This window comes from Camelus ferus, chromosome 23 (genome assembly GCF_009834535.1).
Source record: "Camelus ferus isolate YT-003-E chromosome 23, BCGSAC_Cfer_1.0, whole genome shotgun sequence".
In the NCBI taxonomy this organism is placed as follows: Eukaryota; Metazoa; Chordata; class Mammalia; order Artiodactyla; family Camelidae; genus Camelus; species Camelus ferus.
The window spans coordinates 19,270,936-19,298,711 of NC_045718.1; the positions used below are offsets into that span (position 1 = coordinate 19,270,936).

The 27,776-nt window shown below is 51.0% G+C and overlaps 1 protein-coding gene and 1 non-coding gene across 2 annotated transcripts; both read left to right on the top strand.

The window, feature by feature from the left end:
• Positions 1-27,597, top strand: CAMK1G (calcium/calmodulin dependent protein kinase IG). Its single transcript, XM_032466386.1, has 13 exons — positions 1-217; positions 9,491-9,611; positions 14,373-14,501; positions 17,738-17,812; positions 19,403-19,541; positions 20,242-20,365; positions 21,674-21,749; positions 22,801-22,913; positions 23,678-23,756; positions 25,181-25,268; positions 25,506-25,930; positions 26,503-26,630; positions 26,768-27,597. The coding sequence occupies exons 2-12, from the start codon at positions 9,520-9,522 to the stop codon at positions 26,591-26,593; spliced, it is 1,431 nt and encodes a 476-aa protein (XP_032322277.1). The 5' UTR covers positions 1-217; positions 9,491-9,519; the 3' UTR covers positions 26,594-26,630; positions 26,768-27,597.
• On the top strand, positions 12,244-12,315 carry TRNAP-AGG. Its single transcript has one exon. It is a non-coding gene; the product is annotated as a tRNA-Pro (tRNA).
• Positions 27,598-27,776: the final 179 nt, after the last annotated feature.

Below are 27,776 nucleotides of genomic sequence, written 5' to 3' on the forward strand. Positions count from 1 at the left end.
GGGAGAGGAAAGCGGAGGAAAGGAGGGAGAGCTGTGAGCCGCCCTCGCTGCTCTTCCTCCCCTTTAAGGCTGCCTGGTTACGGTCCTGGGAAAGAAAACCCCTGCATTCCTCCCCTTTAATTCGGTTTATTGTTGAAGCTCTGGAGCAGCTAATCTTCACAGACCTGTAGGAGCTGGAGTGGGAGCACCACGAGCCCCATTCTCTCGGAGTCCCTGGGTAAGAGGAACCTACTTCTTTGTTGGGTTTGAGGAGATTTCCTTGCTTAGTGGGAGACGTGTGGCTCCTAGACAGTGGGTTTGAAGAGCCACTTTTGCAAAAAAAAAAACAAACAAACAAACAAAACTTGGGTATTTCAGCCCCAGTTCCAGTGTTGCCTGACTCTCCTGGTAGAGGGGAAGTTGTAGCTGTCTCTCGGAAGATAAGTCTGAATGGGGCTCCGGGTGGGACCCCTGCAGGGAGTCATCTAGCCATCGCTCCAGGGTTGGCTCTAGTGGGGACCTTTTGCACTTCTGAGCAGAGAAAAGGCAGCAAAATATCTGTATATGCCCCTCCTGCAATGCCTGCCTGCAGGCTGCATTCTAGGGACAGTCCTCCAGGCTCTGTGCCTGGGAGGGGCTGTCCATCTGCAGGGTGTCAGGACCTCCTGCCTGCTCGCATCCCTCCCTCCTGGCTCAACCTTCACCTCTTAACCTCTCTGACCCCATCTGTCAAATGGGACAATGCCCACGCTGGTTCTGCTGACCTGTCCAGGTCGCTGGGAGGATTAGAAGAGCCAGAGGGCAAAAAGGAGGTTTGTAAACGGCCTGTGGCTCTGCAGACCCCAGGAAGGCGGACCAGGCTCAGTCCCTCCTGGCAGGGTCTGCAGCCGGCTCCAGCTCCCCCTCCAGTCCCTGGTGCGTTAGGATGCAGAACTCAGCGGTGGCATTGCTGTCAGTCACGAGGCCCCTCCTTTACCTCCCTCCGGTCTCTAAACTTCCTTAGTTCAGTTCTCAGGTAAAGATGGTTAAGAGGAGGTCTGGATTCACCACCACCCCCATACGCACTGTGGCCCCTTTTCTCCACGTTACTTTGACGCACAAACGTTAACCCTGAGGCTCCCGGAGGTGGCTGCCAGGGCTCTCGCTGCTGGCCTGGCTGCAGCGCTTGTTCTGCAGCCAAATGGCCGAGGAGGAGAATCTCTGAGAAGGGTCAAGGGAGTCAAGCAGGTTCTGTCCTGGGTAAGGGGAAGATCCTTCCCAGACTAGAAGCTGGAGACAGAGGCCAGCCCCTGGTCCTACTGACCCAAGCTTAACAAGGGCCAAAGACCAGACCTAAAAGGCCAGAATACGAAGTGCTTAGTAATGCCTGATATGGGGACCACACTTTACAGTGACTAATGTGCCTGTAATTAATCATCTTTCAGGCAAGCCCATCAGGCAGGTGGGGCAAATAGTATTTCTCACTTAGTAAAGATGAGACCACCAAGACCCAAGGAGGTTTGCAAAGCTGGATACTGATGGTATCCATCTGATGATAGTAGCATTTGAATCCAGATCTTCTGACCTAATCAGTGACCTTTCCATGATACTACAGATAGCGATGGTGTGGGCAGGTGTACGTGTAATAAGAGCACTCTTTAGAGATGGGACAGAACTTGGGGAAAGAAACTCAAGGTTAGAGTGAGAAAAGGTTTGAGCTAGAGCCAGTCGCAGCTCGGGCACGAGGTAGACGTCCAGCCACAGTCTCAATGCTGAGTGTTCCCGGGATCCAGCCATTCCCAGATCCTTCAAGCCAAGCCATGTGTTCCAGGGGGATTCAGTCCGTTGTCGGGATTACCTGAGAGCATCCTCAGGATAAGGGCAGAGGTAAGTGAAATCCCGACAGCCACCCCCAGCAAAGAGGCAACAGGTTACATGATGGGGACAAGGAGACTGCTCTTGGGGTCCGATGGTCTGGGGCTCATGCCTGGCTCTGTCATTTACTATCTGTTTGATTTGGGGCATTTTTCTTATCATTTCTACCCATCAGCACCTCAACTATAAAATAGGGTTAATGATACCTACCTTGAAAGGTATTGAACGAGGTGGTGCTGGTAAAGCACCCAGCACAGTGACCACCCAGGTGATCAGTCTAGGGCAGCGAATACCTTGAGGTCTGGGAGCGATTCTGGCTGGGACTGAAAAGAATCCTCCTCTAAAAGGAGAGTGCCTCCCAGGCTCCCTCTCCCCCATTCACACAGGTGCACACGCGGCCAGAAATAAATTGAGTGCCTAAGGGTGATGGGGCCCAGCCTCAGCCTGCCAGAGGCAGTGGAATGAATGAGCTGCAGCATGAATGAGAGGGGAGGTGGCTGTCTGCAAACAGGCTGTGGCTACCACTGCAGGCCCGCTGCCATGGTCACTGGGGAGGGGGCTGGGGCTGAGCTGCTGCCGAGAAAGCAAGCTGGTGATGGGCAGCGCGGGGTGGGGCGGCCCCAGCCAGGCGTGCTGTGGATGACTCGTCCTGGAGCGGGGAGGTGGGGAGGGGAAGGCTTTCTGGCCACAGCCATCCTGAGCTCTGCTCGCCCTTCCTCCTGCTTCTCCTCACCCCCACCCCCACTCCGGGTGGAGACTCCCCCCTCTTTCAGGAGGTGCTGTAGGCTGAGCCCCACACCTGTATCCAAGAGACACCTCTTGCATGGGCGTTAGGCTGAAAGGCAGCGTGTGGCAGACACACAGTTAAACCCATGACCCTTGAACACTGCTTAGAAAGACCCCCCAGTGCAGGCCGGGCTTCCTCCACTACTACAACACATTCTGTCTTCCTGTTTGGCCAGATGAAGTAGTTGGTTTGCATTTCAGGACTATGATGGACGGAAAATCACATCTCCAAACACTTTAGAGTTACAGTGAGATGTGGGTCACTCCTGAAAGGCACATGGGAGTCAAGGCCAGCTGAGGGAACAGCAGATTCACATCTCCTGCTCTGTGCTCAGCCCCGTTTAAATCATTTATTTCCCCTCTCTCTCCCCAGGGTTTAATCTGTGTGCCTGTCAAGTGGGCCCGCTGCACACTAGTTAAGAGGTTGCAGAATGCTTTCGTGCCCACTGATGTGTTGGATGCCCACAGGAATCCCGAGAAATAAACAGAGCAGGGGTGATTATTCCCATCCAGCCAATGAGGAAACTGAGCACATTAAGAATAACATGCCCTGTTCTCTCCAGTGACTCTTATGTGTTGACCCCTCAGCCACCAACGAAGCCCCTCATTTCCTCTTTATTGCCCCTATAAGAGGCACAGGATAAACCTTAAGCAACAGATGGATTCTGCCTTGTCGCTGCAGCAGGAGGGATTTGGTTAAACTTAAATGTGGGTTTGAGCCTGAAATAAACTGCAGGAGGCAATTGAAAAAACCACCTTCCTCTGTGATTTTATGAACAGAAACTGGCATGCAGAGTTGGCCTTTGAGATGCAGGGCTAGTGGGAAGGCTGGGGAGGGAGCCCGTGTTCCTTGGAGGTTCCATCCAGCCAGGAGTCTCTAGGAGCCTTTAGGGTCCAGGGTCCAGGGTCTGGGCCCTGGCAAGCTGACCATCCACTTGAGCTGCAGCCCATGAATCAGAAATGGGTTCTGACAGCCCACGCAGAGCCAGCCACATGCCTGTGACACCATGAAGGAAGTAGGACTGTGAGTGATGGCAGCTGGCTGCTGGAAATTTCGTAGATTGCTCAAATATGCAATCACAAAACATCAGAGCTGGCCTGGTCCCCACTTCCCAAAGCAAGCTCGAGCAACCCTAGAGCGTCTCGATGCTAGCAGGTGTTGTGAAAGGCAAGAATTTCCAATTACAATCCAGTAAAGCTGGGGGACGCCAGGTTAAAGAGCATCAGGCAGGTGTCTTTACCAGCCCTCAGAGCCTTTAATAAGCTAAACGGATCATGAATCTCCAAGAAGGGGTGGGTAGCAAATCCACTTGGCTTACAGGGAGTCTCCGGGGACTGATATTCTAAATCACAAACGTCAGGGACCCCTAATCTAGTCCATTCTCCTCTTCTCACTAAGGAGAAAACTGGACGCCCAGAGAGGCAGAGTGATCTGCCTGGGGCTACACAGCTGCTTGGTGCTGAGTCAAGACTAGAGTCAGAACTTGACCTCTTTCCAGTGTGCCTCTCAATCCAGAACATGATGGACAGTCCAGGATGGGCCAGAGTCCAGCAAACTGGGGCCCAGGCAAGAAAGTATCCCAGCTTTTAGTCTTTTAGCCCCTTGATAAACCAACGACTTCTGTATTGCCATGATTCTGTGTGCCCCAGTCTGGAGGTAGAGAGCACATTCTTAAGAAAGATGAGCCAACGGATAACCTCCCTCCCAAGACCCACACCCCTTTCCGAGTCATGCTCTCAAGGCATGGAAAACCCTGGAAGTAAACTACAAAGCAACCTGTGGGTGGGCTGATTCATCCGGGGTCAGTAAAAGAGATACACCTGGAAGGAAGGCTCTGTGACCTGGTCCACTCTGCTACAGAGTCATCTGCGCCTCCTTGCTCAGAAGCCTCAAGTGAGAGCCCTGGCGAGGTCTCCTCCCGTAGGCAGAGCTGGGGACCATTATCTGTGGGCTGAAGCCTGCAGATGTGCTGCTCCAAGATTCCTTCCTTCCCTGTCTCCGTCTCCTCCAGTTCATTCACGTCCAGCTTAGGAACCTACTGTGGGCTTGGGAAACATACGTTGGCTGGGACTGAACTGAATGCCTCTGGATTAAAACATGGTGCCCCTGAGATTCTGGGGCAGCTCATCTGGTGGGGTGGCCTTTTGAAGCAATGAGCCCTACTGATTCATTTAAAAAGCATCTCAGAGCAGAACTAAGTGGCTGTGGCTCAAAACAGAAAACTTTGGATAAGGAGGCCATGTGGACCTAGCGCAGGCAGGAGTGAGGGTCCGGAGAGCAGATCCAGGGTCGGTATACTCAGTGGTAGATCACGTGCTTGGCATGCACGAGGGAGGTCCTGGGTTCAATTCCCAGTACCTCCTTTAAATGTGTGTGTGTGTATACACACACACATTAATATATTAAAATATATAATATAATATGTATTATAAATATATATATTTTTTAAAAAATCAGAGAGAGGATCCAGAGCAGGGAGGTGTCATGAGATGACTTGGTACCTTTGGGGTGTGGTGATGGCAATGAGGAGGGCCCTGAAGATAAACTTCGTCTGCGGTTAGACTTCTGTCTGGGGCTTGTGCTGCCCCTGTGACCAGATGGAGCCTGGGAAGGAGAGAAGGACAGTGACACTCCATGAGAACAATGCAGGCTCGCGGCCTGAGCGTTTCTGCCCAGCACCTCGTCAGTAGCCAGCCTGGATGTCCCCGGCCTCTTCCCAGGAGCTCAGAAAGGGCCACACTCAGGGGCAGCGTCCACCCCAAGGCAGTGCAGCCTGCCCTTGAGGAAGAGCTTTTCCTTCCCCAGCTCTGAAGTGTTCTCCCCAGAGTCCAAGAAGACCATCAGTCACACGGAACACCACACAACTGGCAGTAGCCAGGAGCAAGGCAGTGCCCTGCGGGGGTTACTTTAGAACCAAATGAGAGCAATCATGAAAACTTCTAACCTTCTCAGAATGTGTTTTCTTTTCCTCTGAAAGGGCCTCAGTTACAGAAGCCAAGAGAGGAGGGGGAGGACTTTCAGGGAAAGAAGCAAGAGGCAGCAACGAACAGGCCCCACCCCACCCCCGGCCCCATCTCAGAGCACACTGTGGACCCCCACCATGCAGGGCACCCGGCCTTGAGGTTTCTCCACAGTCAAGGAGGGGCAGGAATGAGGTGGGGTTTCAAATCTGGGCCCCTGAGCTTTCCACGTGGCTCTGAAGATGGAACTAAATTGTTAGGATTGAGTGTATGGGAGGAGGGGTGGGCGAGAGACAGGTTTTCTTATAGCCTCGCTGAGGCTAAGAATACTATGTTTTTAAGTTTTTTAAGAGCGGTGGGGAAGAAAGAACAGCAAGTACAGATCTGCTAATGAGGTGGCGCTGCCTCCTGGAAAGCGGGCCGTCCTTCCATGGGGGCTCCAGAAGGGGGAGTGACGCACGTCCAGCTGATGGGCCAGAGCTGGAAAGAAGGCTCTCGATTGGCTCCTTACCTGGAAAGGCAGCATCTCCAGCCCTTCTGTTCTATGGAGGGGAGAGACAGAGAGGGAGTCACACAAACGAACCCTGTTATTGGTTCCTTTTAACCTCCAACCCTTTGCCCTCATGCCCCTTACCTCCTTCTCAGCTGTGGCGTGCTCCTACCATAAGAAGCATTTGGTACAAGCCCAGATGCCAACCACTCTGATCAAGTGGAAGCTGCTGGATTTGAGGTTAAGAGCCTGCAGAATGGTGTCTGGCTAAAGATAGCCCTCTCTTCTTGCCCAAAGCAATCTCTGCCAGTCGGGGCTCACTGGTCTCCACTTTGTAGCTGGGCCCTTCAAGTCCATGGTCAGCCCACCACTGCATTGCTGGTGAGTGCTCCTCTGGTCAGTGCCTGGCCCCTGAACTGCTGTGGTCCCTCAGGGCTGCCACCCTGTCAAAGGGAAGAAATCAGTACATGCGCCTGAAGATACACGGTTATACCAGCTCTGTATTCGGCTGTATCAAATGCAAAGGAATTCTTAACATTTCCTACATGTGTTTTTTATAATAGGCACCAATCATTACATAGCCAGGCTGCCCATTTGCACGCTAGACTAAAATGTGCAAAGAAAAGGTACCTTCTTTATTTCCTATAAAATCTTTCCTGTGAACTCCCACCCTACCAGGCAGCAAAAAGGGCGACAGGGAACTTTATATTTGAACTTACCCATTACAGTTTCTCAGGTTTAATAGAGTCTCATTTAGCAGACCCAGTGTCCTCCAGGAAAACACAGAGACTTGATATGGCTTTTCTGCTTCCTGTTCTATTTCAAGGTGACCTTTTCTGTCATGAGGTACTTACCGGACCTGGCTGTGGCATGGGAGAAAGGGGCCCCAGGCTTATCAGCGACTTCAGGCCCCAGTTCTCTGGGAGCTCAGCAGAGGCGGACTAGTGATGCCCGAAGTGTGCCTGGTCCCTTCTGGCCCCTGGGGCATTATGCTGACACCTTCCACTAAAAGCCTGATCCCAGACACTTGATCCCACCTGAGAAGACCTGATTGTAACCATCTCTTCTCCCGGACCCCAGTACAGGTCCACTAGCCACTCTGTATCCCCTCACCAGGGCGGAGGGCAGAGGGGAGCTGATAAATGCTTAAGGTCTGGCTCTTGGAGGGTGGGGGTAGGGGTGGGAGGAGCCCAGATGGTAGCCTTTCCCTGTTTCCATGGTGTAGATACTCCCACTGTGGTCCTTTCCAAGCTAACAACATGAGGCCACCAAGCATGGAGATGGAAGAAATAAATACGGTCAGTCATCATGAGCCGGTACAGGCTGGCTCCAGCCCCACGGGCCCTGGGGAACTTCTAGAGTCCCTGCAGGTCGTGACACCATCTCACCCATCTTCCCCCTCTCGGCCTGCCCCATGATGACTTGCCACCTGTTAAATGTGGTTGTGGTCAGAATTTCTCCTGGGCTTATAGTCTCCGACCAGCAGGGTCCTGGGGAGCCCACCCAAGCCCACCCATTGCTGTCACCGATCTCCCCCACTCCTGGATGGACGTTTACCCTGAGAGGGTGAAAGCAAAGATGTGTGCTTCTGACAGCCACACCCTCTGTCTCTCCATCTCCTTCTCAGGGTCCACTTGGGCCAAAAGTGTCAGTTTTTCCACACCTCTCTCCTTCCTTGTGTCACCTTCTTATTCCTAGGGTCTCAAGTCCCCTCACAACTGGGACTTAACAGTAGAAAAGGTTTCCCTCTCGACCACAGAACCTGTCTTATGACATGTATCTTCCGGGTGGGGGTTACCAGGAATGAAAATACATCAGTTTAACGTAACAGAGCTCAGCCTGTTCCAGCCGCACTGTCCCTTCAGTCTCTTGCCCCCTCTGCACTTTTATATTTTATCCCTTCTGCCAAAATGCCGCTTCACATGCTCTATGCTTAACTGGCTTCTTCACCAACTTCCCATCTCAGCTAAATGTGACCTGGTCAGAGAGGCTCACCCTTCTTTCTAAGGAAGACCCTCCCTGATTGTCTTACAAGCTCAGGTTTTGCTCTTTCGTGGTTTAACCACCCTTCGTCACTATACACCTGTTAGCTTTCTTGCTCGTTGCCTGGCTCCTCCGGGCTGCCGGCCCCAGGAAGGCAGGGTCATCACCTGTGTGGTCCATCTGACCACTGGGTTATACACTGAGTACCATCAGCAACTTTACCTTTCGATGAAATATCACGGGAACTCATTTGTCTTAAAGTGCATTGAAAAATGCTAAATAAGACACTAGACCGAGACGGGCAGGGGGCTGGAATCCAGTGTGATGCAGTGGGGGGGTACATAGCTTCTATTCCAAATCTTGAAGAAGAAATCTAGAATGCAAGTGATTAGCTCTATAACCTTGGCTAGATGATCTGATCTTCAGATAATCATTCTGAATCATCCTTATGAAAGATGTGAGATCTGCTCTAACTGCCTCACTAGAAGCTAAGACCGCTTCTCTGGGTCTCCATTTCTTATTACATCAGCCAGGGTCCCAGCTGGCAACCAATGATAGACATTGCTCAACGGGGAGGGTTTACTGCAGGTGCTACTTACAGGGATACAGTCACCAGTGCATATTCAGCCCCTGGCACGTCGTGGGTCTTGACTGTTGAACGAAGATAGTGACTCCAGAACTCATATAAAGTCAGGACACATTCCAATTCAGATTTTTTTTTTTTTTTTTTGGTGGGGGAAGGGGGGAGGGAAGTAATTAGGTTTATTTATTTATTTTTTTAGACACGGTATTGGGGATCGAACTCAGAATCTCGTACATGCAAAGCATGCACTCTAGCACTTTGAGCTGTACCCTCCCCGGCCCAATTCAGATTTTAACAAATAACTATTTTTCTAGCACTCTGCTAAATGTTGTGGGAGTTACGAGGAAACACAGCGCTCATTCATCTAATATTCATTCCTTTAACCCATCACAGGTAGGAGAGAAGTTAATAGTAATGACAGGGGGAGGCAGCCGAGCTGTGACCACAGGAAGAAGTCTGGTGACTCAGTAGTCTGAATAAATACCTTGGTGATCACTTGGTCTCACAAGAAACAGCTCAGATCCCCTCAAGGTGGATAGTCCATGTCAATCTACACATGTGTGCGTTATTGTCCTTAAATGCATTTGTACAAACTGGAGTTTCAACTCCTAGACTCTAAACTCCAGAAGCACAGGACAGGCACAATGGGCACATAGTAGTAAAATTTGTTATTCATTTAAAGAGCAAATGGATAGAATAAGCCTGATTTTTGCCAGTTATCCAGGTTTTGCTCCTAATTCTTCCTTCTAGCTTTACATGAATGATGTGAGTATCTTAGACTCTTTTTACAACTTGTTCTCCTCCTATTTGAGAAATTAGCTGATCAGACCCTTTCTTCCCTTCCTCAAACACAGCATCCCCAGAAGCTTCAACTCTGGAGGCGATGGGTCGGAAGGAAGAAGATGACTGCAGCTCCTGGAAGAAACAGACCACCAACATCCGGAAAACGTTCATCTTCATGGAAGTGCTGGGCTCGTGAGTCCTGGGCGGAGATGGGGCGGCTGGGCTGCCAGCCGTGGGGAGCTGGAAAAGAGTGGTCCTGGGCCAGTGGGGAATGATAAACCAGGACTGAGTCTGTGGTAACACCAGCTCAGTAGCTCTGAGGGGCCTGGGGAGGTCAAATAGGGAAGCACCCCGGGTAACACAGAGGACCATCCAGCCCTGACACCCAGGTTCTACCTCCTCACCCTCCGGAGATCCTGCCCTGCTTCCAGATCTGTGACAACTTGTGATCCTTGCCCTGGTCACAGGAAAGAGGAGTTCTGGAGCACTTCTGGAGACTCACTGACCCCAGAATCTCCCTGGGCCCCCTCACCCAGCTTCCTCATCCCCCAGCCCTAATGTTGCAGTGAACAGGTCAAACCCACTGTCTGCTATAGACTTGACTGGAAGAAGGCGCTTCTAGGGCTGATGGGTTACCCACACCTGAATCAGCTCCCACCACTGGCATCCTCTCTGCTCCATATTTAGGTACCATGTTGGGAAAATAAGATCACACTGTACCCCAAACTCCTACCAGCCTCTAGGGTGTCTGTGCCTGCCCCTTGACAGTGATTACACGGCTGGAGGAGCAGAGACATCTTGTCTGGAGCTGACTCGCCCTTAGTCCGGCCTCTCCACCGGGGGAGGCTGCAGCCTTTGACGCAGGCTGGCAGCGGTTCCGGGCCACAGGCTCCCAGGGCCTCAGAACCCCAGCTGGTCAGCTAATTAGCCTGGGCTAATTGGGCCATGGAAGTGAGGGGCCCTTAGTGGGCTGTCCAGTCAAGCAAGCTTTCATTTTAGCCAGCTCTGGCTAAGTTTAGCTCCCTCTGCCTTGGCTGGGAGGCGGTGACCTCAGGCAGTGACGGCTGCCCACACGCTCACTGGAGCCGGGGAGGAGATGGCTGGGCCCTGAGCGGCGGCCTCGGAGCCCTCCCATCGCAAGCCAGGGTGACACTCAGCACAGCAGGAGGGTCTCTGCAGCTGCCCTGGCATCAGAGCATCAGCCTTTGCCAAGACAGGCGTGGCCCGGGAGGGGGTTAGGCAGGAGAGGGAGGCAATGCTCAGGACTGAATCGGAAATGATTTGCTAAAGCATCCCAAAAATGAAGAGCAGGAGGGAGAAGGAAGCCCAGGTTGACAAGAGTGTATTCACCATCTGTTTAGACTTGTGTTGGAGCGCACACCCCTCCTCAAGGAGCTCAGTGAAGCAGCTTCTAAACCTAGGGGGACAGCAGAGTCCCCTGGGGAGCTCATGCCTCTATCTTCTAGCAGGGAAAGAGTTTAAGTAAAGAAAAGTTGCGCTCATAGTGCAGTGGACACCAATATCCCCACCACCTGAATTCGACAGTTATTGACATTTCACTGTATTTGCTTTACACACACACACTTTGCTGAGCAATTTGTAAACAAGTTGCAAACATCATGACACGTTGCCTTTGAATCCTTCTGTTTGCATCTCCTAAGAATAAGAGCATTTTCTTCTGGATCCACAATATCATTGTCTCCCTCAAGAAAATTAACGATTCCCTGAGATCATTTCAGTCTAGGGAATTTCAGAAAAATACAGGTTTCTGGTCCCGGACTACTAAAGCGGAATTTAAGGAGCCAGGACCCGGAGACCGTGAATCAATTTTAAGTGGTTCTGGTGGCTCTAATGTATCCAGCCCAACACTGATTGGAGGGGAGCAGGCAGACACGACTGGGGGCAAGTCACAGCCAGAGAGAAGGCACCTCTGTGGTGCTCAGGACGAGGACAGGCAGCCCAGACTGCAGACTCCCAGAGGGTTTCCCAGGTGGCGTGCTGTGGAGAGGAGACAGTTGCACACAGTTGCCTCCCCTGTTCAGGATACACCAGCATCCCCTAACAAAGGCCCGTTTTCTCTAGTCCTCAGCTCCTCTGGGACAGCCTACCAGGGAAAATAGCCTTTTGCTAAATCTGCCCAGATGCCACCCACAATTCCAGGGCCCTGGGCAGCTGTAGGGACACTGGGCAAAACTAGTCCATAACAGAGCTACGTCACCCAAGTCCCAGGCCTCCTCCTTTCACTGCCCAGGAAAAGAACTTGCTTCTTGGTTCTCCCCCTCGTCCTCTACCACCCAGGCTCCCAGCAAGAGCAGAGAGCTCTGCAGAGCAGGACACACAAGTCAAGTTCGCAAGCGCCCCTGACTCTGAGGCCTCTGCCTGTCTTGCCTTCTGACCCGAGCAAGCTTGGCTGCTCAAAACTAGCTCGCTGCTCCCTAGTCTGACAGATGGCACAACTAAGTCTTCCAATTCCTCTCCTGTGCTCCTGCCACACACCCCAAACACACACACACACACACACACACACACACGCACACACACACACAATGCAGAAGGCAGCCTGAGGCAGGACAGCGCCACACGCTGCAGCGTAAACCATCCCCCAGGAAGGTCTGAGCTTGATCTCATTTTACAAGTGAGCCCAGAGTGGGTGTCAGCTCTGAAATCAGGGGACCATCTATGTGTGGTTCGAAAGATACAGGTGAAAGGGAAAACTCTGAAGGGGGGATCCTAGAAAGTCACAAGTGGAAGGAATCGCTAAGGTCAAGTGGTTCAACTCATTTTAAGGCAAGGAAAGCGGGGTCTAAAGAAGAGTAGTCGGCGGGAGGGTATAGCTCAGTGGTAGCGTGCGTGCTAAGGACGCACGAGGTCCTGGGTTCAATCCCCAGTACCTCCATTAAAAATAAATAAATGAATATAAATAAACCTTACTACCTCTCTACCCTAAAAAAATTAAAAAAAAAAAAAAAGATGAGTAGAACAGACAGCCCATTCCAACCATCCGTCCGTCCATCCATCCATCCATCACACAGACACTTGAGCACTTTCCATACGCAGCTAGGCAGAGGACCTGGTGCTGGTCCACTTTGCCTCCCCTCATTCCCTGCCTCACAGCAGGTGCCAGACTGCCCGCAGCAGCCCCATCCCTACCTGCTGTTCCACGCCTCCAAGCTTTTTCTCAAGCTTCTGCCCCACCCCAACCTGCAGCACCACTTCCAACTTGTTTTTTCACTGGGCTAACTCTCATTCATCCCTTAAAACTGAGTTCAGCGTGTTCTTAAGTTGGAGATCCGTGAATGATGTGCTTCTCAGCCATCCCAAGTGGTCATTGTATACATGAGGAAAAGCACCCTTTTCTCTAGCTTGCTGTGTAAAGGAAAGATATTATAACAAGTATGGAAACATACAGACTCCGAGGGGATGGGCATCTCCTGGAACCACGCAGTGTGTAACCTGCCCGAGCATGGCAGAGGCCCTGTCTTAAGTGTCTGTTTTCTGTGGTCCCATAAGCCTTCCTGCTGATCTGTGTGTGTCTGTCTCTCACACTAGAGTCTAAACTAGACCAACCCTAATCCCAGTACCTAACACAGAGAGGCTCTGTCAGCCCAACAGGTGCTTGCTGAATGCCGAATAACATTTTTCAAAGCGCACGTTAATTGCTCTCTTGTCCACTAAGTCTGCAGGCTCCTTAGGAGCAGAAACACTTACCTCTTTCTCTCCAGTGTCTAAGACTCAGTAGGTGCTCAATAAATCTTGATTGGAGGGATGAGTGAGTGAATGAATGAATGGAGCAAGCTCTGAAGTCTCTGATTAACTCAGTTCCCAGTGCAGCTGGGAAAACAGGAAACTCAGACACAGGAAGCACCAAGCATTTTCTCATGCAGATTCTGGAAGTCCTTACACAGGCTTGATTGCTGTCGGGCCTCCACACTAGAAAACCCAGCTGGCAGGGAGGAGGATGGTGCCGCTATTTCCTCACTCAAGCTCTGTCTCCTCTTGTTACTGCCAGATGTTCTCCCTAAGGGTATTCATATAACGATAGTAATAATAACATTGATCGGATCTAGCACGTATAGTCTACTAGATGTCAAAAACGCTTTTATGCACTTCGTATATAAATTGACTCATGTCCTCTCCTAAACAACTGTATGGATCAGATACTACTGACATTCCCACTTTTCAGATAAAGAAACTGGGTATATAGAAGTCAAGTGTCTTGTTACCTAAAAAGCTGAGGTTATAACGTGGGCAACCAGGCTCCAGCGTCCTCTGCTATCTAACTGCCATTCTGATGACCTGGTCTCCAGAGGATCCCCTTCAAACCAAGAATCCTACAGTTTGGAATCCTACCCTGTATTCCCATTGGGTTCCATTCTCTCCATCTTCAGACAGCCCGCCCTGAGCTGCTGGGTTCTGCCTTTTGTCCTCACAGATCCTACTGAGTGAGAGGGTGTTCAGCCCCCTTGCCTCTGAGCACTGGTTCGGGGCAGTTATCACCATCTAGAGCTGATACAGAAGTCCCCTCTCTCTCACTGCCGGAGCCCTGTTCTCCAGGGCTACTTCCAGCTGCCACGCAGTGTGCCACGCTGCACCACGTTGGGAGAAGCAAAGTAAATCAACTCTGCAGTGGCCTCTCTTTCGTGGGTTCGCCAAGTGGAGACATCTCTGGAATAGAAGCAGAGTTTCTGGGAATTGTTCCCAAATCACGGAACTCAGAAACGGGCTTCCCAGTCCCTGAGTCTGTGGTAGGATCTTGTCTCTCCCACGTGATGGATGAAAGACACGATGGTTTGCCTGATAGGGTCTCGCATGGATGCAGCTCATCAGATGCCCATAATGACAATGAAACCGATTACCAGCCACACCTTCCCTCCTGTCCCCTTTGCTCTTGCCTCCAGCACTGGTCTCTAGCCAGCCAGTACTAACTTTTATCTCTTGGTGTCTTCTACTCAGAGGAGCTTTCTCAGAAGTTTTCCTGGTGAAGCAAAGGGTAACTGGAAAGCTCTTTGCCCTGAAGTGCATCAAAAAGTCACCTGCCTTCCGGGACAGCAGCCTGGAGAATGAGATCGCTGTGTTGAAAAAGTGAGTGGGTCCTAGGGCGGGTCGAGGACAACTGTGGGATGACAATATTACCTTCAAGAGGGACTGGGGCAGGATTTCCACCCCCAAAGGTATTACTCCCTTTGTTTGAGCTGATAGGTCAGTTGGACCCATCAGCTATGTTTAGCCAGATAGTAGCTGTCTTGGCTGATTTCTTATCTTTTCTTTTCTTTTTTTTTTTTTTTTTTTTCCTTTTGGCAGCAATTTGACTAGTGAACAAATGGTAGCAGAGCTGGTTGTGCACATAGACCACAGGGTAACTAGCTCAAAGGAACGAAAATCAGCTAAGGGTCAAAACCAGGAAGAATCAGTAATGAAAGATGCAGAACAAGATTTGGAAACTTAGCCTTAAATTGTTCCAAAGCAAGTGTAGTTTCAGCACCCCAGCTGTCCTGATGGAAGTTACGCTAATAAACCATCAGATGTTTACAGCAGGGACTCATACAACGAATCCTTGTGGAACCCCTCTGGTGATGCCTAATACTGGCATCAGGACCACAACGATGAAGCTGACAAAATTCTTTACCCTCAGGAGCTTACTTTTTTGTGAACAGAGATGGTGGTGCCCATAACAGACATCAGTCCCATTGGAGGTGAGCCACGCTGGCAAAAGGCAGAACTTGGAGGAGACAGAGATTTGTGCTGCCTGTATGTGTTTTTACAAGTGTGGATTTTAGGTACATTTTCAAGGAAGAGAGACCTTGATGGATGAGTAGAATTTTGTAGAGGTCGGAGTCAGGCTGAGTGTAGCATAAACTTTTATAGAATCATGGAAGGGCAAGCGATGTTAGGGAAGAGTGACCATTGGAAGCCCCTGAACTTAGAGTGAGTGCCATCAAGGGACAGGAGATGAAACTAAAATGGCCAAGTGGGACCTGATAATAAAGGGTCTTGGATGCCATGATAGACAGTGTTGACTTCTTTCTGTGGGCAGAGCAAACTCATCAAAGAATTTTAAGTAAAAATTCCCACGATCAGACTTATACTTTAGAGCCAACAGTTTCAAACATGGTGAAGGATGGATTGGAGGATGTGAGCCTGGAAGACAGTAGACCAATTACAAGACTTTCTCAATAATCGAGGCAAGGATAAGGAGGTGAGTGAAGGTAGTGGCAAGATCATGTGGTGGCAGCTAGGCTGGATTCAAGAGTTATTTCAGAAAAAGAAGTGATTAGGTTTGGGGTTGGCTGGTAAGAGTGTAAAAGAGAAAAGCATAAAAAAGACCCTGAGGTTGATCAGTTCTGTAAACAGTAGTATCATTGCTTGTGATGGTGTACAGAAAGGATGTGTAGGCTTAGAGGAAATAGAGATTGGTTGTAACATATTCAATATACATATCTACCTATCTCTACCTAGAGGCGTCTGGTAGGATGTTGGGGATGTAGGTCTGGGATCCAGGGAGATTAGGGCAGAGAGAGACTGTAAACTCACTGAGAGCCAGGACTAGGTTGGTCTTTCTTATCACTGCATTGCATCACCGATCCCTAACAGCATAGACACTCAATAAATATCTGTTTGGTGATTAAATCACAGAAAAATTCCTGTTAGCATTACAGCTTATCAGTGTAGTTGAATCCATCAGATAATCACTGCTTGGGGTCTGTATTTTTTAAAATATCTTAAAGATGCTAGCTACTGTTGATTGTGTTTACTTTCCCCGGACACTGTACTAAGCATTTTATGTGCATTATCTCCTTTAATCCTGATAACATTCTGTGAGAGAGATTTACAGACTCTAAGTGAGGCTTAGGAGATTTGAGGAAGCCAGCCCGGGTTACCCAATTAGTAAGTGCCTGAGTCCCATCTGAACTCAGTCCCAACTGACTCCGAGTCTAAGTGGTGAACCCCTGTGCTGCATGCCCACGAGTGAAACTTCCAAGAAGCTTCCTCCTGCTAGGGCATGCATAGGATTGCTGTCCGGAAAGCCAAGCCCGTCAGCTCATATGATTATTCTGCTGGCCTCAGCCTCGGAGTAACCCCAGACAAAGGTAATCCAGGGTGCGGTTTCTCGACCTCAGTGCTATTGACATTTTTTTTTTTAAATGGAGGTACTGGGGATTGAACCCAGGACCTTCTGCATGCTATGCATGCACTCTACCACTGAGCTATACCTTCCTCCATCCCCCTACATTTTAGACCAGAGAATTCTTTGTTGTGTTGAGGGCTCTCCTGAGCATTGTAGGATCTTCAGCAACATTTCTGCCTCTACCCACTAAATGCCAGTAGCATGTCTCCCCTCCCTGGTTGTGACCATCAGAAGTGTCTCTAGATATTGTCATATGTCCCCTGAGAGACAAAATAGCCTCTGCGCAAGAGTCACTGATCTCAGGCATCCCACAGAAGTGACCCTCACAACAAGCTTCTGTCTTACTTCTCACAATATCCTGGAACAATACTTTTGCAACACTTCCTCCTTGTTACCCAAGAGGAGGCTTAGCTAACCCAGCGCCTCCTGTTGTGGTACACTTCCTTCATGCCATTTTTCTGAAGATCTGGCCTCCACCCATTTTGTGGGATAACCTGGGGATAGATGCCCCCTTAGACTCCCTCAGCTCTTTTTTTTTTAATTGAAGTATTGTCAATTTACAGTGTCATGTCAATTTCTGGTGCACAGCATAATAGTTCAGTCATACCTACACATACATATATTCGTTTTCATGTTCTTTTTCATTATAGGTTACTACAAGGTACTGAATATAGTTCCCTGGGCTACACAGAAGAAATTTGTTGTTTATCTATTTTATATATAGTAGTTAGTGTCTATAAATCTCAACTCCCAATTTATCCCTTCCCATCCCCTTCCCCCCTCCTCCGGTAACTGTAAGTTTGATTTCTATGTCTGTGAGTCTGTTTCTGTTTTGTAAGTAAGCTCATTTGTCTTTTTTTTCAGGTTCCACATATAAGTTCTTTTAAATCTCAGTTCTTTTAACATTCTCTTTTGGTAAAGTTTAAAGAGATTCCTGGAGTAACAATGAGATGTGTGTTCCCTGAAGGCAAGAGGATGAATTATCCATTTCAAAATATGGATTAAACACCATTTGGGGAATCTCTTCCCTGACTGCCTACTTATTAGGAAGGCTTCACAAGGACCCGATCTTCCTAAACATTGTCATCAAAAGTCTCTAATAGAAATAAAAGTCCAGCAGGGCTGAATCTGCCTTCTTTGTCTGGACAGCCTGAACCGTCTACCTCTCACCACAACCCTTGCTTTCCCTCAGGATCAAGCATGAAAACATTGTGACCCTGGAGGACATCTATGAAAGCAGCACTCACTACTACCTGGTCATGCAGCTGTAAGTGACAGGTGACCCGCTTCCTCTCCCTGGGGCCCCTGGGTCGGTGGTGAGGGAAGGAAGGTGCTGAAAAGACAAAGCACGATTTAACTCAAGAGGCTCTGAAATGCTAAGAGCTCTTTCTGGTTCAATTAACAACAGGCTGCAATTGTGTGTATGTGTGCGTCCAAGCGTAGGGCAGAAACGGTGCCTCATTAGAAAGGACTCTGTGTCATTGTCATCAGAGTTCTGCCTGAGAGTGGCTGCTGTAAGGGCTGGTCAGTGCTCCTGAGGGCTCAGCCTTGGGCTCAGAGATGCTACTGTGTATAAAATACATGTATACTCACTCACACACACACGCATCCATCTGCAAGCTCAGTGTAGCTGGATGCAATGTCTTTGACCGATAGGTTAATTTCACAGAAATTGTAATGAGCTAACTCAGGCTATTAACTCCTGGGCTCACCGGAGGCCCAGTGAATAGTGGTAGCAAGCAGCCAAGGAAATAAGCTTGGAGGGGCCCAGAGCAGCGCTAACAAGTGGGCAAGGACCATGTGCCACCTTAATGAGGCCAATGCAACAGGATTAGCACACAGTCACCCAGATGGCTAAGGGGAGGGAGAAAGGTGTGCAGGTTTAGATGTCACTGAAGTTCTGCAGAGACTCCCAGGCCTCTCTGAGTCAGGAATTCAGAGTTGTGTACAAAGAGTATCTCTCTCATGGGCCTCCAGCTCCCACAGCAGAGCCCAGAGCTTCAACACAGAAACAAAAGGAGCAGGATGTGTGCATTTTGATTGGAGAAATTCTACTCCCTTATTGCTGCATGGTGCTGTCATGTGTGCATTTCCACAACCAATGCCACCTGCAGTTACTACAGGAAGTTGAGTTCCTTCATGATATATAGATATATATTAAGAAAGTGACAAAAGATGAAACAGTCTGTCTTAGGAGGGAGGGAGTTCTCTGCCACTGGTATTTTCCGGTACTGACTAGAAAACTTGGCAAAAATAGTGTAGATGACATTCGAGAGATGGGTGTTGGACTTGATCTTAAAGCTCCTCTGAATCCTCAGATACCATACCATTTAAGCCTCAGAACACTACTCTGACAACACTACTATGACTCTACCTCGTAATGCCAGCTTTAGGCAGCTCAGCTTTCCAAAATGAGGAAAGAAATCCTGACATGAGCATAGTTAGCCTCATTTGCACACTTTCTCTTTCCTACTTCGTCTGATTTCAGCTTCACCTCTCCCTTTCATCATGGTTTCCTGTGTCCCAGGCCAGGAAAGAAGGCAGCTAAGAAACATGTCCCCAGGAAAGGATTATTGGCTTCTTGCAAAACCCTAACCAGAGGCATTATGCATTTTAAAGGAAGTTACCAGGGAGAGGTCAATGGTTGGCCCAAAGAAATAACTCCCTAGTGATATTCCAGGTACCAAAAGGCTGCATTCTGAGATTGGGTTAGTCCTCTCTGCACCCCTCAAATCACAGCCTGCGGGCACCTGCCTGTTTAGCCACAACTGTGCCCCATGGCTCCAGAATAAACACATTCATGTCCCTTCGGCCTGAAATAAGAACTGAATTCCTGCACTTGTCCCTGTGCCCACAGTGTTTCTGGTGGGGAGCTCTTTGACCGGATTCTGGAACGGGGTGTCTACACAGAGAAGGATGCCAGCCTGGTGATCCGGCAGGTCTTGTCGGCAGTGAAATACCTCCACGAGAATGGCATCGTCCACAGAGACTTAAAGGTGCCAAGGCGGGGTCCTCGATGGGAAACGGCAGTGACCTTGGAGGAAGCTGCATGGGTCGTGGGCAGTCTAAGCTCTGTAAAACGAGAGGGTTGGACTTACTGATCCCTAAGGCCCCTTTCACCTTCAGATTCTAAAACAAATTTTGAGTTACTGAACCATCATTATTAATTTGCACCTCAGCCTTTTCCTGAACTTTTCACTAGGTCTCACCCTATTAGGATACCAAAATCATCCACATGTTTTTTGAACCCAGCCACAGTAATGGACAAATTTAGTAAGTTATTATTGAGAGGCAATGTTGCACCAGGCATGCACCAGACTTTAGAGAGATTAGAGAAGATAAACTAAGGGTTGTTTCCCTCAGAAAACAAAATAATCTTAGGGTAATTGGGGATGAGAAGAGGGAAGGGTTAGTACATTAACTATAACTAAGCTAACTGTATAACTGTAAGTAAGTTAGAACATTAACTATCAAGCTAAGTAAAGGCAGAGCCAAAAGCAAAACACAAGGTGCTGGATTACAGAGGGTGAAGGTCCAGGTAGGAGGAAGGAGGGAAGAATGGAGGGACATGAGTCTGACCTTGAAATCAGGAGCCCAGGATGCAGCTTCCTAAGAAATCAGATACTGGGGGAAGGAAAGAGATACATTTTTAGGTGATTATATCCAACATTACTTGATATTTCTTTTTTCCCATAGCCTGAAAACCTGCTTTACCTCACCCCTGAAGAGAATTCTAAGATTATGATCACAGACTTTGGTCTCTCCAAGATGGAACAGAGTGGTGTCATGTCCACTGCCTGTGGGACCCCAGGCTATGTCGGTGAGTATGGGACTGGAAGGGAGGTTGACCAGTTGGCTACATTCCACCACATGGATGTTACTCACAGAGAACTATTGTGAGCAGACCAGGTTCCATTTCAGAGATGATCCTGGTAGAACAGTCACTCATGAGGTTCAGGGCCAGCCAATGCATCTGGAACAACCCCTACTGCTCCCAAGTCCTGCATCTTTAAAGACATTCTACTCCTGAGTCCCCTTACCCCATCTGTACTCTGGCTCTCACTTTTGCAGATAGACCTCCAGCCTTTGTCTTTCCAGCCAGACCAGGGGCAGAAACAAGATCACAATTCCAGAGATCAGTAGATTGCTGAGCGGTTGCCCACTAGCCCCTTCTCCTTTCTCCCAGTCCGGAGGAGACTTTAGCCCCCCACCCCCTAATTGTTGATACCCTGGAGGCATAGTGTTGAGACTGGATCTGAAGAACTCAGTCATAGGCCCCAAATATATACCAAGGAAATGCCCTAGGAAACTGGCAGAGGTGGAGCCTCCTACCCAACAGCCCTGTAGGCTTCCAGAGCCCCCAGAAAGGTGAAAGTGGGCAGGGTACCAGGAGGGAGAATTCCTGGGGTCCAAGGACGGAGAAAGTCAAAACTCGGAGCATCCACTGCTGCCCCTTCCCTCGTAGCCACTCATCACCAGGTGAGGGCTGGGAGTGGGAGGCAGAACCCTGACCCAGCGGAGGGACTCTCCTCTCTCCCCAAAGGAGAAGCTGGTCACTTACCAGCAGGCATTGAATCCCGCTGGATACAAACCCCTAATATCTGGGATACATACAGAAGGCAGCTCTCTACTGCCCCAGAGCAACCAGTCAGAGGAAGAGGTGGCTCGTTCCCTCACAGAGCTCTTGATCCGATGGGCCAGACTAAGCTCTGCCCTCAGAAGGTAACAGAGCTGATGGGGCAGCTACTGCCTGCCCTTTGCAAGTGCCTCAATTAATGAAACGTCTGCCTTCAAGGACATCCCAGTCCAGTGGGAGAGAGGTCCCCGGCTGAAAGGAGACACACAGTCCTTGCCCTGGGGGCCCCCATCTGAGAGGGGAGACACAGGCCCTGCCTCCAGAGAGTACTCAGTCTAATGGGGGAAACATAGCCCTGGAGAACCCCGTCTGATGAAGGAGTCCTAGGCCCTCTCATGGAGGAACTTGCAGTCTGATGGAGGAAGATATAGTCTGCTGGGAGAAACCCAGTCCCTGCCCTGCATGAGTTTCAGCCTCATCCTAACCTTTGGCCCTCACCCTCAGCCCTCTCCTCTTGCCCCCAGCCCTGACTCTGCCTTTGGTTTGCTGCAGCTCCAGAAGTGTTGGCCCAGAAGCCCTACAGCAAGGCTGTGGATTGCTGGTCCATCGGCGTCATCACTTACATATTGTGAGTAGAAGCTGGCACTGGCTCAGTTCCTGAGAAATCTCAGAGCCTGCTCACCCTTTCTTCTCCCTTCTCTGTCTCAGCTCCTCAAGCAGCATCCACCTCCAAAGCATGTGCCGGTACACGTGCACACGCACACGCACACGCACACGCACACTTACTCATACACACAGCACCAAATGTTCTTATCTTGATCTCTACCAGGTTATAAAAACAGAGCTCAGTGTGAACCCACTGCTCAGCCGCACGACACTTTCTTCCTGCACCCCCACCCCCATGTGCTGGATATAAATGTACTGAGTCCCACTCTGTGGAGTGAGCAGTGCAAGGGGCAGAGGCCAAGCCAAGCTTGGAAGCCAAGTGGGTAGGATGTTCACATCTCAGATTTCTCTCCTGGCAACGTCAGCCCGAGGCAGAATGATGGTCTGGATGAACCTGGTCCCCGCTCCTCTCCGCATGTTCCCAGCGTCTTCCTTCCAAACCCGCTCACCACCCCTTCCCCAGCAGCCCTTCCCACCTAGAGCAAACTTCGCTCTTAGGAAAGTAACTTGGGATTCTTCATTGACTCCTTAGTTCATTTCCCTATTTCTTCAACTTGTGTTTTATAACTATTGTCTTCATCTACTCAACATATATTCACTGTCCACTCTGTGCCAGTCAGTGGTTTAGGTACTTAAAAAATGATAAACAAAAGAGCCTAAAAAATTCCTCTGGAAACTTACATTCAAGTGGACGTTCTACCATCCTTCTTAAAGAAGTTTTATGCATCATCCAGGAGTCGGGGGAGGTACATGGAGAAGCAGCGAGGGCTTAGGGGAGATCATGTGCAAAGCGGCCTTTCAGGGCTGCCTGGTCCAAGCAGGCTTCTGCAGAAACACTTGATGGAAACTGCATCTTTCCTGAATCAGAGGCAGATCCGTGTCCCGGTCACGCTGCTGCTCTGGGCCCCTTGTTGCCTGGCCGTGGACATAGCGTGAGGTTGGACAGAGGGGAGAGGCTGGCCCAGGGAAGGTGGGCTTCTTCAGCGGCATACCTCCTTCCTGTCCCTCTGCAGGCTGTGTGGGTATCCCCCTTTCTATGAAGAAACTGAGTCTAAGCTTTTTGAGAAGATCAAGGAGGGCTACTACGAGTTTGAGTCTCCATTCTGGGATGACATTTCTGAGTCAGGTAAGACTGGTGCACGTGAAGGACAAAATAACAGGCTCCAGGCAAAGGCTGCCCAGGGAAACGAGCTCAATAAAGGATGACAGCCCTGGCTCTTGAAAGTCCCCGGGGAACCTTAGCGAACAGGTTTGCCAGGGAAAGTTGGAGAAATCTTCGTCTGGTTCAAAGGCCAAGTAAATGGTTTGTATCTAAGGTTCGTGCTTTTGTTTTCCCGGAGACAAAACCACAGTGTGCCCGGTAAAAGCAAGGGAGGTAGTTCAGATGAGGGGCCGGAAGGGCAGAGCCAGCCACAGGGGCGTGTTCCAGGCAGGAGTGGCGACCCAAGGCCAAGTTTTGCCTTTTTCATCCAAAGACCAAGAGCGTGCGATGTCTGTGTGTGGGAAGGCCAGCATTCATTACATGCTGTCGGGTCTGGATGAACCGAGATGGAGATCAGCGCTGGGAGAAGCCAGCGCTCACCCATGGAGGTGCTGGCCCTGAAGGTGCAAACGGGCACCCGCGGGGCCTCAGGCACATCGGCGCCTCGTGACAAGAGCTTATCTGTGATGCTGTGTGGGTGAGGCTGCCCAGAGCCTCTCTGGTGCTTTGTGGTGGGTAGCTGTTACGTGGTTTGGATTTTTTTTTTTTTTTTCTCTTTCAAGACTTAAAATTGCCTCTTTGGAAGATTAGCTAAAGATGCTTTTGCTGCCACCCACCAGCCTGGAAGTGAATTTCCATGTCATGAAACCTGGTCCTTAGCTGCTGTGTCTTTGCTTTGTCCCCCTTAGCCAAGGATTTTATTTGTCACTTGCTGGAGAAGGACCCGAATGAGCGGTACACCTGTGAGAAGGCCTTGAGGCACCCCTGGTGAGTGCGGAACTGGGCGGGCCCTAGACCCCAGCCTGTGGCTCCCCAGGTACCACGCTGACTTGTTCACAGTGTGTTTCCCCAGCGTCTGAGCTGTTTCCTGAAGAGGCATCCAGGGGGCACAGACGTGCTCACCAGGTCCAGTTAGAGATGCAAACAGCATTGAATTACGTGGGTTCTGGCCCATGCCGGCAGCTGGGTCATCAGTTGAGGAGGCAGATGCAGCGAGACAGGCAGCTTTGCTCTGTCCTTAGGGGCATTATTTTACTCTAGGGTCAAAGCCTCTTCCATGCAAGGTGCTTTGAGAACAAGCACAAAGCAACCAATTGGTAAAGCAGGTACATAAAATCTTGAAACACTTCCTTTTCCTCAGGCTACACCCCTGCTCAAGAATTTACAAGCTCCCCAGTTCCCACCACAGCAGGCCTAGGGTTTCCCTAAACTGGCCTGATCTGTTACTCCAATGCCATTGCTCAGGGTTCCCAGCACACCTTCTCTGTCCCAGAAGGCCTAAGGGCTACAGTTCTCTCCCGGCCCTCCCCCGCCTCCTATGCCAAGCTCTTTCCTCATCACACCTTGGCTCCAGGCATTGTCACCACCTAGAATGGCCTGCCCCTTACCTTGGATGTGGATCCTGAGCAGGTTCTGCCCTTCTCAGAAGCCCTGGCTCTTGCATTCCAGACAGACCTCCCCACCCCTCCATGTCAATTGCACTGCTCACCGTGAATTACTCTAGTTCATGGCATGAAACAAGGTTCCAGACCTATACTGTTAGGCCCTCGTGATCAGGGCCATGCCTGTTACTTCTCTGGGTCCCTCAGTACCTAGGAAGTACTATGTTCATGGCAGGTGTCTGAGGGACACTTAGAGGTAGGTGGGTAAGAGGCTAAGGGGACAGGAAGAGGGCAGCCTGTGTTGGGTGGCCTCACCGATGAGGGTTTTCAGGAGGAGGTGAATTCCGGGCAAAGTTTTGAGCCAAAGGATGGTGATCACCCAAATGCCCTCTGACATGGGGGTCAGTAAACTTTCCTTCTGTAAAAGGCCAGGTAGGAAATATTTGAGGCTTTACTGGTCATATGTTCTCTAGGGCAACTGCTCAAGCGGCCGGTGCAGCAGGGAAGCCACAGAGCCCACACCTGAAGGGGTGGGTGTGTCTGTGTCCCAGGGTGAAAACAGGCAGTGAGTACAGGCCATAGGCTGCTGATCCTGCTCTGAAGTAAGGTTTTCGTTTTGCCGAAGCATAGGCCCCAAGTGACCTGCCCCAGGGAAAGAGGAGCCCTGGTCCCAGCCCTTCCCTGCTAAGGGCTGCCCTCCCCTGGGGGCTCCATTCAGCTCTACCTGGACCCATATCCACAGCCCCATGCCCAACGCCTGGCCGACTCCCTGGAGTCACCACCAGCCCAGTGTCCCCTCTGTGCCCACAGGATTAACGGCAACACAGCCCTCCACCGGGACATCTACCCATCAGTCAGCCTCCAGATCCAGAAGAACTTCGCCAAGAGCAAGTGGAGGGTAGGTGGTCCTCTCCAGGAGGTGGGCAGGCTGTCTGGGCCCTGGAGGCTGGGCAGGGGCAGGTGGGATAGGGGCCTTCCTTGGAGCTTCCTGGCAGACACTGAAGCTGTCAGGACCTCTTTGAACTGAGAAGAGGGCACATGGGTTTCAAGAGGCCACAGGGCAGAGGGCAAGCCAGAGGATGCGCTGGGCCCTCCGAGGATGCAGACAGGCAGAGGCTGGTTCGTGTCTCCTTAGCAAGCCTTCAATGCGGCGGCCGTGGTGCACCACATGAGGAAGCTGCACATGAACCAGCACAGCCCGGGGGTCCGCCCGGAGGTGGGGAACAGGCAGCCCAGCCTGCCGGCCTCCGAAGCCTTGAGGCCCAGCTCCCCGGAGATCACCGTCACCGCGGCACCTGCCCTGGACCAGAGCGTGGGGCTCCCCGCCCTGCCCCGCCTGCCCTGCCAGCACGGCCCCCGGCCCGCTGCCCCAGGGGGCAGGTCCCTCAACTGCCTGGTCAATGGCTCGCTCCGCATCAGCAGCAGCCTGGTGCCCATGCAGCAGGGGCCCCTGGCCATCGGGCCCTGTGGCTGCTGTTCCAGCTGCCTGAGCATCGGGACCAAAGGGAAGTCCTCCTACTGCTCCGAGCCCACACTCCTCAAAAAGGCCAACAAAAAACAGTATGTATTTTTCAGCCAAAGCCTGAGGCCTGGCCCTGCTCAGCCTGGGTCTGCAAGAACTCAGGCAATGGAGCTGAAAGAAATTAACCAAAGGGCCTCTACCCCTCAGAGGCAGCTCTGTAGTGTGTAAGGGCTCTGGTTGGGGGTAGGGGGTAAAGGGAAATGCTTCCAGTCCTGTCCACACCCCTCACCAGCTGTGTGGCCACTGTCTTTTCAATCTATATCTCTGTTTTTCATTTGCTCATCTGTAAAATGGGTTGATGAGATTATACGCACCTGCTCAGCCTGCCTCACAGAGGTCCTGTAAAGGTTTAGTGAAGCAACAGGGATTATAAACACCTGCAGAAAACGTTATGTGTGAATGGTGAGCATAGATTCCTCAAGTTTCCAGGGCTTCTGTGTTTGTAGGGGGAGCGGGGGGGCTTGGATGTCTCATCCATCCTCGCTTTTAGGGCTCCACTTTCTGAAGCTCATAAAGGAGGGGGCGGGGCTGAGCGGATGCAGGCGCAGGAAACTGTCCTGGCTCTTCCTCCCTCAAAAGCTCCAGAGCCTGCTGCTCGCTTCCTTTCCAGGAACTTCAAATCAGAGGTCATGGTGCCAGTGAAAGCAGGCGGCAGCTCCCACTGCCGGGTGGGGCAGGCCGGAGTCTGTCTCATTATGTGATCCCCGGCACCCATGCCTGTGTCACCGCAATTTTCAGGTGAGCAGACTGGAGGCAGGAGGGCCGGGGTGGGGGCGGAGCGTCCGTTTCAGAAGGAAAGGCCCGTCCCAGAGTCTCAAGGATGGGGTCCAGAGGCTGCAGCCCCACCCCCACCCTGAACCCCCTTCCCTCGGCAGGAGAGATGCTCAGCTCCGCCATTCCAAACCTGGAGTCTACCCTGCAGCGGGAGGAAGGGGGAGCAAGCCAAGCAGGGGCTGATCAGAAGCAGCAGACCCTCACTGACAGCCGGAGAGTGAGCGCCCCGCAGCGGCGTGGCGGCCTCGCTGAAGCTGTGGGCAGGAGGAGCGGCATCCCAGCTCCCAGGTCCCCCTGGCCTGCCGGCTCTGTGCCCCCTCCCCTACGTGCTGTGGCTCTGTGCAGTGTGTCTAGGTAGCTCTTGCCCAGATCTGTGTCGTTTGTCGTGAAAAGCTTAATGGGCTGGCCAGGCTGTGTCACCTTCTCCGAGCAAAGCCATACAGAGCATCTATCTACCCAGACTCCCCGCTCAGTGCACCTCCCTCCTGACTCTCCGGCCTCTGACCCCATGGCCAGAATGACCTGCCCACCTGCATGAAGGCCAGGCAGCTTCGTGGTCTGCCTATGAGCTCTCCAAGTTCAAATCCCAACTCCAGGATGAGCTCCCAACCCGGCCAGCCTTCTCCCACACACTGCTGACCCGCCTCCCTCCCTGCCCCCGTCCAAGATGAAAAGAAAGGAAACCCACGACGAGGTCCCGTAAGGAATGGTTATCCTGGCCAGATGCCCTCCACGCACACACTCAGTGAAGGGACAATGGGAAGCCGACTGTTCATTTCAGCCAGTAATTCTAATCCTGCTTCCACTCCCTGTTCTCCCTGAAAATCAGGCACATGGTTCTTGTCTTTCCCCAGTTTTCTTGCCCAAACCCCTGCTCCCTCCACCTTCATGCTTAGTGTTGTGCTGAATAAAATGGACATATTTTTCTCTATGAGGCTTCATTTGGTTCTTCTCTAAGTCAGAAGCAGCTCAGGGACTTCTGAGCCTGTGTGGAGTGGAAAACGCCCGGAGAGCTTGGGGTCGGGGAGGACCTGGCGACGGCAGGAGCTGCTGGGCGCTCACAGTGGGCCAGGCACCTAGTGACCCAAGTGACATTGGAGCCCAGGCAGT

Coding starts and splice junctions, on each gene's coding strand:
- CAMK1G (XM_032466386.1), top strand. CDS start 9,520: ATGGGTCGGAAGGAAGAAGATGACTGCAGCTCCTGGAAGAAACAGACC. Junction 14,502..17,737: donor GAGATCGCTGTGTTGAAAAA/GTGAGTGGGTCC, acceptor GCTTTCCCTCAG/GATCAAGCATGAAAACATTG. Junction 20,366..21,673: donor TGGGACCCCAGGCTATGTCG/GTGAGTATGGGA, acceptor GGTTTGCTGCAG/CTCCAGAAGTGTTGGCCCAG.